Here is an 11235-nt window from a genome sequence, read left to right on the forward strand (position 1 = left end):
GCTTAATTCTTTGTGTTTTATAATTTTGGATTGTGAGCTTTTGTGTGTGTGTGTGTGTATATATATATATATATTTTTTTTTTTTTTTTTTTTTTTTTTTTTTTTTTTTGGTGGGTTGGGGTTTTTATTGTAAGACATTGTGGGTAGCGTTGCATAGTGGTAAAGAATTTGGGCTTAATCATACAGACCTAGATTCAAATTCTGGATCTTTTACTTAATTAGCTATGTAGTTGTTGTTTTTTTTTAATATTTATTTGTTTGGCTGCTTCGGGTCTTCCTTGTGGCGTGCAGGATCTTTAGTTGCAGCATGTGATATCTAGTTCCCTGACCAGGGATTGAACCCGGGCCCCCTGCCTTGGGAGGGCAAAATCTTAGCCACTGTACCACCAGGGAAGTCCCAAGAGCTTATATTTGATCAATCTTAATCTCCAGAAATATTGGGAGGTGTGGCTTGTATTCCTCCAGGTTCTCCCTGTTTTCCTTAAGAGGAGAATAGTGTTTGCTTTTGCCAAGTGCCCTGGGCCACAACAATCCAGGACTACTTTGAATTTTTCTCGGCTTATGGGTTTCTAGACTTGTAGACAGGTAAATTCAAACCTCAAACCTGTATGATCTGTCATGATAAATTCTCAAAAGAGGGAGACTTTACCTCTGCCGGGAGGTGAAATTGAAATAGGCAGATTACTATTTTTCCTTTTTGCCATTAGACAGTTTTCTTAGCTTATCTTCATTAAAAGTATAACCAATACAAGTGATCCAGCTTTAGATAGAGCTCTCAGTTCCAACACTTGTGCAAATCCAAGACCTAATCTTATTTCCCTCATGCAGCCAATAGTATCAATTTCTAGGTTTCCAGCATTATCGAAAGCTCTCAGAGTAGCTCCAGGGTCTCTTAACACTCACTATTCTGGTGTTTAGTTCACTCTCCATTTTTGGCCCTCTGATCTTAGCTATGCACTTAAAAGAATGTTTGTTTTATTCTTTCCAGCATTGTAGTAATTTTGTAGCAGAAAGTTATTTCTGAAAGTCTCAACTGTCATACTGCTGTAAGTGGAAGTTCAGCTTGTTCTTTAAACAGGCCTGAAATGTGTAGTGTATGACTGTGATATGCTGAGATAAGTATGCTCCTGCTAACTCTACCAGGCTCTTCTTGAGTTCCCATTCATCTTAAACCAAAAACCACATGGACAGTATCCACACATGGGATAGCAGTATAGGTTTCAATTAATATGTAATGAGCAAAAAAGCCTCTCCTAGAAGGTATTTAGAAACCTACTTTGAAACCTTAAGTTGTTTTTGGCATTCATTTGCACATTTCATTTAAGGTATAGCTGGTTTCAGACACAAAATTAAGGAAGGAAATAAAAGAGAAATGGCAATTTTCATTCCTGCCTAAGATACCCTTCTCAAGAGTGGCAGTGGGCTTCCCTGGTGGCACAGTGGTTGGGAATCCACCTGCCGATGCAGGGGACGTGGGTTCGTGCCCCGGTCCGGGAAGATCCCACATGCCGCGGAGTGGCTGGGCCCGTGGGCCATGGCCGCTGAGCCTGCGCATCCTGAGCCTGTGCTCCGCAACAGGAGAGGCCACAAGAGTGAGAGGCCCGCACACCGCAAAAAAAAAAAAAAAAAAAGAGTGACAATAAATTTGAGTGCCCTGATTATTAAATAGTAATTAATAATTGTTAATTACTTTACTTTAATAATTAATTACTTCCAATTATTAAATTGGAAGTAAAGTAAAATTTCTGTCAAACTTATCACATAGGTACTACTTAATATTGTTGTGGTTTTAGGTAAGTTGACCCAATACTGTCCCCTAGTTTGGAAAAGTATTACAATATATCCATACAATGGAATGCTCTATATTTACTAAAAATATTTTAGATGAATATCTAATAATATAAAAATTTTTCTTGAGTGGCAAAAGCATAAGACAGTGCATGGTATAATACCTTTTGGTTACAGTTATGGTGTCAAGGGAAAAAAGAAGAGGGTATGAATCAAGGATATATCCTTGTGAATATCTACATTTAAGGGGTAGTAGACAAGGAACCGGGAAAGGAGAGTTCACCAAGCTACTTCGACCACAGGCTGGTATCTTTTTTTTTTTTTTTACATCTTTATTGGAGTATAATTGCTTTACAATGGTATGTTAGTTTCTGCTTTATAACAAAGTGAGTTAGCTATACATATACATATACATATATCCCCATATCCCCTCCGTCTTGCATCTCCCTCCCACCCTCCCTATCCCACCCCTCTAGGTGGTCACAAAGCACCAAGCTGATCTCCCTGTGCTATGCGGCTGCTTCCCACTAGCTATCTATTTTACATTTGGTAGTGTATATATGTCCATATCACTCTCTCACTTCGTCCCAGCTTACCCTTCCCAGGCTGGTATCTTGATAACCAAGATGTAGGGAGTTTTAAGAAGTACAGCATAGGTTGCCGCTAGTTTCTTGAAGTACAGGGACATGAAAGAATCAGGACCAAGAAGATGCCTTTAGATTAGGACTTTCATCTTTTGGATTTCACAAGTTAATATCAGATTTTTTGTCTTGCCTCTATTTTTAAACTCTGTGTTATATTACTGGTTTCATTGGGTAGAGAGCTGCACCTGTTTCTTCATACATGGTGTAAGCTGTTGAAGATAAATTAGCCAGTCAGTGAAGTATTTAGTTCTTATGTGGATTCTGAGTTGATTTAGAAACAGGATACCAGGATTATTCAAGAAATCCAAACAAGTGTGGGGATTAGGCTCTTGAGCAGGAATCTTTGTTTTTTGTTACATTTTTTTCTTCTTCTTTTCCTTTTCTGTTTTGTGTTGTTCTAATAAAGAACTATGAGGTCTAAAATTCCTTGACTAGGCACAAGCAGCTGAGATTCTTCCAGGCTTTGGAGCCTGGGTAGAGCTCAGTGGAGGAAAGAAGGCCTTCCTTCTTCAGATCATCAGTTACCTTCCTACCATCTGATTTAGGGTCTGCCTTTTGAGAGAAGAAGAAAAACAAAAGATGATAGGAATATAGAATAAAACTAAACTGAAAGAATTTACAACTAAAAGAAAACAAGTCATAAAAACAAAATGAAGAACACAGTCAAAACCATAACAAAGGGGCTTCCCTGGTGGTGCAGTGGTTAAGAATTCACCTGCCAATGCAGGGGACATGGGTTTGAGCCCTGGTCTGGGAAGATCCCACATGCTGCAGAGCAACTAAGCCCGTGCACCACAACTACTGAGCTTGCGCTCTAGAGCCTGCGTGCCACAACTACTGAGCCCACGTGCCACAACTACTGAATCCTGCACACCTAGAGCCTGTGCTCCGCAGCAATGAGAAGCCCGTGCACCACAACGAAGAGTAGCCCCCGCTCGCCACAACTAGAGAAAGCCCACATGCAGCAACAAAGACCCAACACAGCCAAAAATAAATAAATTTATATTAAAAAAAAAAACCATAACAAAGGGTCAGACTAAGATCTTATTCAAAATTTGCAAATGAAAGTACCTGACTCTCAAAGGAATAACTCCCAAAGGAATAAGCCTAAGGAGCAAGGCCTTTCTCAGGGAAAGGTGCCAGAGAGTTTGTCCCCAGCCCTGTCCTGGGAGAGAAACCGCCCATCAGTGAAGGAGCCACAGTTTGTGCTTCCTCCAGGGTTGACCTAGTTAGCCACAGTCAGCCACTTTTACCCAGTGGCCTGTTGCCTGGAACAGTTCCCTCCTGTTTCTCTCCTTCTCTGCTGCCTGTCTTCTCTTGTTGGGAGTATTGTGTTCATAGATTCCACAGTACACCTCCGCCCTGTGTGGAGCCCTCACTAGAGCAGCGGCTCTCAAACCCCACAAGATCTGTTCAGGTGTAGTGTTCAATAATTTGGATTTCTGATATGTTTCCAAGTGATGCTCCTAGTCAGGGAACCATATACCTTAAGAACTACAGTCTTAGACCTAGAGTGGGAGAGGAGGGAATGAGGAAAAGTGGTTTTTATAATTGTAAAGGATTGTAAAAAGCAAACGAATATATGAGAGAAACCATATGTGGCCTGCAGAGCCTAAAATATTTGCTGTCTGGCCCTTTACAGAGAAATTTTGCTGTCCCCTGACGTAGAGCAGGCTGCTGAGTGTTCCAACTGTTCTAATGCATAGTGCTTTTACTCATACTCTGAAATGGAAGGAGATGCTAGAAATATTGATACTGATTTTCATTCATTCACAACCTGTTTTCCAAACATGTCTTCTCTATCTCTCTTATAAAGGCCCAACACAGCCTCATGAACAGAAGTGTTTTCTGAATGTATTGAGAATTGCTTACATTATTTTATTTTTGGATCAGTAATACTGCACATCATCTACAATTCAAAAAGGTATAAAAGGGTATATGGTGAAAAGTAAGCCTCACTGGAGGTAACCGTTATTATCTTGTATATCCTTCCAAAGGTAGTCTTGAGTTTGTGCATATACAGTAATTTACTGACATATACTTGTATAAATTATGTATAAAAATATATATGAATAAAGATATACATTTTTAAAACAGTATCCCACTTTGTGTACTCTTTTATGTCTTGCTTTATTTCTTTTTTTTCTTTTGGCTGCGCCACATGGCTTATAGGATCTTAGTTCCTCAACCAGGGATGGAGCCTGGGCCCTTGGCAGTGGAAGCCCTGAGTCCTAACCACTGGACCACCAGGAAATTTCCCATCTTGCTTTTTTTCATTCCACATTATTTCTTGGAAATCGTCTCATGTGTACATGTTACCCTTCCTCGTGTTTCTCAACAGCCACATACAGTATTCCATTATGTGGATATATCATAATTTTTAACCACTTGCCTGACAGTGAACTTTAGGTTGCTAAAATCCTAAAGGGGGAATTACTGGCTAAAGGGTGTGTGCATTTGTAATTTTCACAGATCATCCTGTATTGCCTTCCAGATAATTTGTATCCATCCACATCCCCACCAGCAGTGTAGGAGCGTGCTGCTTCCTTTATCATACCCTGTGTTCCAGATAGTTTGATCTTGTACAATCTGATGAGTGAGAAAGTATGATTTTAATTTGTATTTCTCTAACTAGAGCAGTTGAGCATCTCTTCATATGTTTGAGAGTCATTTGTAATTAGTTCTTTTTCTGTGAACTTTGTTCAGATTATTAATCTAATTTTCTGTTAGTTGATTGTCTTAATATTATTAAGAATATCTTTAGGTCTTTTATATGATTTATAAATACTTTCCTAGTTTGTCATTGTCTTTTGATTTTGTTTTTTAACTATCAGATTTTTCCTATATTTCATTTGTGAGGTTTTTTACATTTTAAAATATTCTATTGATTTGGAATTTGCTTTAGAGTAAAATATGAGGTAGCAGTACAGATATTTTCTCCATATCATTGTCTAACATCATTTATTGAACAATCCACCTTTCCCACACTGATTTGAAATGACATCTTAAAAGTTTTTAACTGTTGAGTGTCCCCTGACTTGACAAAATTAAGGAATTGCTTCAAGGAAAAGGGTCATGTTAGATCACAATAGTTCTGAATCCTCACTGCATTTTAGAATTGTCTAAGCAGTAAGTACTTCTCACAGTTTTATGTGCATCTGATTTACCTTAGGATTTTGTTAAATATGTGGGTTCTGATTCAGTAGGTCTGGGATTCAGTATTTCTAACAAGCTCCCAGGTGCTGAAGCTGCTGATCTTTTAACCACATTTAAGTGGCGATACCAGTGACTCAGCCCTACCACCAGAGATTTTGATTTAACTGGCCTGTGGTAGGGCCCAGGTATAGATAGTTTCTGAGATTTTCTAGGTGATTCTAATGTACAATGAAGATTGAGAACAGCTGGGTTGGGAGATCTGAATTTCAGTAATTAGTATTACGGCAGCTGTTGATTGAAAAGCCAGATAATTCCCTGGTATTTAGTAAGTGGGTAGGACAATCTTAGCATTAATGGTGATTGCTGAGAATAATAAATTGATTAGGACTCAGTTTATTAAACATTTCTCCTGCCTCTTCTCCCTCATTCTTTCCTTAAATGCTATAGAGGGATGATTTAAAAAAAAGTTCCAGAAATAAAAACACTATTTTGTTTGGGTATTTCCTTTTCAAAGTATTAAAGTGCCTGAAGTTCTTGAAGAGTTGCCATGTGTTTTTCTACAGGTGGAATGAGGTATCATCTCCTGTCTCCAGAGGATCGAGAAGAACTGGTAGAAGGCACGAGGCCCAGAAGAAAGAAACATGACTACCGCATAGCACTATTTGGAGGCTCCCAACCACAGTCTTGTAGATATTTTAACCCAAAGGTAACTAATTTTTATTCTTGTTTTTGTTTTTAAAAGCACTGAGCACATAGACACGCACCTACCACCAGTTGTAATAATTCATATAGGAGATGTTATAGTTTATGGTGTTCTTTCATAGACCTTACAAGATACATAGTTTTCATTTTACAAATAAGGAAACTGAGGCTTAGTCAGATTTCAAATGTTTCCATGATTGCTCTGGAGTGCTACATAGTAACCATTATCAAAGAAACTGGGAAACAGTTCTGTCTTTTGTTAGGAGCTCCTTGCATTCATTACAGCTCCTTGCTTTCCTTATGTGCGATTTTCATTGAAAATCTGCTTCTAGAGCTATGTGGGTTCTTTTTTTTCCCCTTAGTAATTATGTTTGAATATAAAATAATACACAGTCATTCTAGAAAATGTGGAGAATCTAGATCATCATGAAGAAAAAAAGATAAAATTACCTTTAATCCAATCATCTAAAAAATATAAATTTGTTTTATTTATTTTTGGCTGCGTTGGGTCTTCGTTGCTGCACACGGGCTTTCTCTAGTTGCCGCAAGTGGGGGATACTCTTCGTTGCGGTGCGCGGGCTTCTCGTTGCGGTGGCTTCTCGTTGCAGAGCAGAGGCTCGAGGCACGCAGGCTCAGTAGTTGTGGCTCGTGGGTTCAGTAGTTGTAGCTCGTGGGCTCTAGAGCTCAGGCTCAGTAGTTGTGGCGCATGGGCTTAGTTGCTCCGCGTCATGTGGGATCTTCCCAGACCAGGGCTCAAACCCATGTCCCTTGCATTAGTAGGTGGATTCTTAATCACTGTGTCACCAGGGAAGCCCCAACCATCTAGAAATTATTACCAATTTTAATGTGTTTTCCATTATGTGTTATGCCAGTTGTACAGCAGAGCCTGAGTCATAGGTCTAGGAACACAATTTTTTTTTTTTGCAGTATGCGGGCCTCTCACTGTGTGGCCTCTCCCGTTGCAGAGCACAGGCTCCGGATGCACAGTCTCAGCGGCCATGGCTCACGGGCCCAGCCGCTCCGTGGCATGTGGGATTCTCCCAGACCAGGGCACGAACCCGTGTCCCCTGCATCGGCAGGCGGACTCTCAACCACTGCGCCACCAGGGAAGCCGTAGGAACACAATTTTTAAAAATAGATCATGAGAAAATGCGTTCCTGTTTCTACCCCTTGTTTCTTAGAACTGTGTTTTTTGGCTGTGGGAGTGATAATACCATATTTTGCTGTTACTACATGTATTGCCCAAGCAGAGCAGATACCATAATCCTAAAAGATAGCGCCCCAACCTTGCAAGGTGGTACCCATAACTGATTTTGAATCTCAGCACTTAATGGTCTCTTTCAACATCTCATAGGCCCTTATTTATTTATTTATTTATTTTTTTGCGGTACGCGGGCCTCTCTCTGTTGTGGCCTCTCCCGTTGCGGAGCACAGGCTCCGGACACGCAGGCTTAGCGGCCATGGCTCACAGGCCCAGCTGCTCCGCGGCATGTGGGATCTTCCCGGACCGGGGCACAAACCCGTATCCATTGCATTGGCAGGCGGGCTCTCAACCGCTGCGCCACCAGGGAAGCCCTTCATAGGCCCATTTTTTGTTGATGATAGATAACCTGGTGAGTCCAGAGCATCCTCTTTACATCAGGTTACTTCTGATACTTCTTTCTCTGAGAAGTGTGTCCTTGGAGGCTTTCTGTGTAATACTGTAGTGGTGATATACAAGGCATTTATAAAAACACATATGATGGTGTTGTCAAGAGTGCAAAAGACAGCAAAGGCCAATCCACATCCAGAATTAAGTATCAATTCCAGTGAGGACAGAGCTTTGTCCCTTCAACAATGGAAGGGTTCCAGTGTAGTTAGCTTGGTATTAGGTAACTAACTGGTTCCCTCAAGGTGTGATAACAAATCACGTTCTTAGAATCGGTCAATATTGCCAACAAAGTGGGTGCTAGCCAGTAGTGGATAGCCACATTGGCCTCAGGGAGGGAAAGTCCATTAGCTTCTGTAGCCACTGACTTATGCAGTTACTGCATGCATATCTATCGCTGCCACTGGAGTCACTCATAAGCCCATTGAGCAAGCATCGGATTGGGGAGGAAAGATACAGATGCAGTCCTGTCCACATGATTATTAAGAGACTTTGCTGCAGCTGTGGGCACTCTGGTAAGAATTTATGTGGGACCCAAATTTGTTCCCTTTCTAGAATGCGTTCTACATTATCCTTCCTGAGATCTTGTCAGCAGTCTTTCGTGCTTGCTTGTTTTAAGTCTGTATCCATCTGGAAAAACCATTAGTCACCATCTGAGAATGGATAAAAACTGACCTGAGACTTTCTCTACTGAGAGGTATAATGGACAATAAAAGGAACTCCTTGAAAATCTGCCATATCAGGATATGTCTTTTCTGTATTATCCTTCAGTACCATTCCTGAAGGGAGTATAATGCTTAAGCAGTCCACTTTTGGCTAATACTATCACAAATGAACCAAGCTCAGGTCTCTCAATTTTGTCAGCTGATCTGTAGGGACCACCTCCATGAAGACATAACCCTGGGTGAGAGAGAAGACCTACTGAGTAAGGGTTGTGATTATCCCACTTGGGTATTCTGTGCCTTTGGGACCTCCATATGCCCAGTTTTATGTTTAAATACTAGATCATGGGTTGAAAGCATGCTATTTGTGAGTTGGTAGGTCAGGTAAAACTGTTCAAAATGGGTTAATGATATGGTCACCTGGTGTCCCTTGGTATCAGACATTTGCTGTCTGTCAGGACCCTAGCACCAGCCAGGAGCTATTTACTGAAAAAATGGTACCTGCTTAAAGTAGGTTGGCCTTGCTCCAGAATCCCACACGTGTGCCCTCTGGTCATATTGAGACATGCCTGAAGTTAGATGCAGCATCTCATTCAGCATCCCAATGCCCTAGGATCACAGGATAGCCTGAGCAGCTGAGCTGTATGATTATAGCCTGTCCCACTTAGAAAGCTTACCCAGTAAAAGTATAAATGTAGGACACCCAAATACAGGTTATGTGTCATCTGTAAAATGTTAGAAGATGGTTGGGGCAGCAAGCTGTCCTTCCTTTCCAAGGGGCTATGCCAACATGCTGTAGATGAGGGCTTGGCAAACTTTTTCTATACAAGACCAAAGAATATTTTTAGCTTTTTAGGCTGCACATTCTCTGCCATAACTGCTCAACTCTGATGCTGTAGCAGGAAAGCAGCCATAGATAATACGTAAACAAGTGGGCATGGCTGTATTCCAATCAGATTTTTTTTTTTAAAGTGTGATGAGGTTTGTTTTTTTTAATGAGTTTATTTATTTATTTATTTTTGGCTATGTTGGGTCTTCGATGCTGCGCGCGAGCTTTCTCTGGTTGCAGCGAGCAGGGGCTACTCTTCGTTGCAGTGCACGGGCTTCTCGTTGCAGTGGCTTCTCTTGTTGCAGAGCACGGGATCTAGGCGCACAGGCTTCAGTAGTTGTGGCACATGGGCTCAGTAGTTGTGGCTCGCGGGCTCTAGAGCACAGGCTCAGTTGTGGCGCACGGGCTTAGTTGCTTAGCGGTATGTGGGATCATCCTGGACCAGGGCTTGAACCCGTGTCCCTTGCATTGGCAGGTGGATTCTTTATGCAGCATCTCAATCAGCATCCCAATGCCCTAGGATCACAGGATAGCCTGAGCAGCTGAGCTGTATGATTATAGCCTGTCCCACTTAGAAAGCTTACCCAGTAAAAGTATAAATGTAGGACACCCAAATACAGGATATGTGTCATCTGTAAAATGTTAGAAGATGGTTGGGGCAGCAAGCTGTCCTTCCTTTCCAAGGGGCTATGCCAACATGCTGTAGATGAGGGCTTGGCAAACTTTTTCTATACAAGACCAAAGAATATTTTTAGCTTTTTAGGCTGCACATTCTCTGCCATAACTGCTCAACTCTGATGCTGTAGCAGGAAAGCAGCCATAGATAATACGTAAACAAGTGGGCATGGCTGTATTCCAATCAGATTTTTTTTTTTAAAGTGTGATGAGGTTTGTTTTTTTTAATGAGTTTATTTATTTATTTATTTTTGGCTATGTTGGGTCTTCGATGCTGCGCGCGAGCTTTCTCTGGTTGCAGCGAGCAGGGGCTACTCTTCGTTGCAGTGCACGGGCTTCTCGTTGCAGTGGCTTCTCTTGTTGCAGAGCACGGGATCTAGGCGCACAGGCTTCAGTAGTTGTGGCGCATGGGCTCAGTAGTTGTGGCTCGCGGGCTCTAGAGCACAGGCTCAGTTGTGGTGCACGGGCTTAGTTGCTTAGTGGTATGTGGGATCATCCTGGACCAGGGCTTGAACCCGTGTCCCTTGCATTGGCAGGTGGATTCTTAACCACTGCGCCACCAGGGAAATCCCTCCAATCAAATTTTATTTACAGAAACAGTCATTGGGTTGGATTTAGCCTGCAGGCCATAGTTTGCCAACCCCTGCTGCAGACCTGAGGACATCTAGGGACTCTGAAGTGACCAACTCTGTACTCTAGGATAACTTCTCTCCTGTCCCGTGAAGAACTTGTCTCACCAAGACATACGGGATCCTTTCCATTTTCTGTTCCATTCTGTTTCCAGAACTGATCAGTATTATAGGCATCAATATAGGAGACCTTTGGCAAGGTGAGATAGACCAGGGCTCCTGCAGCTGAGATTATAGCAGAGAGTTAGAGTCTAGAGATCTTGAGGTCAGACTATGAAATTATTTTATTTTCCCTGCCAGTTGAAATTCCATGTAATGATCTGGGTGAACAGTAACAGAAGTACACATTAGCCAGAGTGTTAACTACAGACCAAGTTTTAGTCAATCTGGTCCAATAAGGAGACCACATCTGGCCCTGCTACAATAGTTAGAGTCACCAGTGTGAGTCATATAACTCATAGAGTATATATGCTGGCAGATATCAAAAAGACCTCCAGGGAAA

The 11235-nt window shown here is 41.6% G+C and overlaps 1 protein-coding gene across 4 annotated transcripts in view; it reads left to right on the forward strand.

The window, feature by feature from the left end:
- Window positions 1-11235, forward strand: part of KLHL7 (kelch like family member 7) — a 59066-nt gene that overhangs the window by 27344 nt on the left and 20487 nt on the right. For all 4 annotated transcript variants that reach the window (XM_007447446.1, XM_007447447.1, XM_007447444.1 and 1 more), the window contains one exon: window positions 6152-6294. In XM_007447446.1, coding sequence (XP_007447508.1) covers window positions 6152-6294 — 143 coding nt within the window. The remainder of the gene's footprint in view (window positions 1-6151; window positions 6295-11235) is intronic.

Source organism: Lipotes vexillifer, unplaced genomic scaffold (assembly GCF_000442215.2).
Source record: "Lipotes vexillifer unplaced genomic scaffold, Lipotes_vexillifer_v1.1 scaffold474, whole genome shotgun sequence".
Taxonomy (NCBI): Eukaryota; Metazoa; Chordata; class Mammalia; order Artiodactyla; family Lipotidae; genus Lipotes; species Lipotes vexillifer.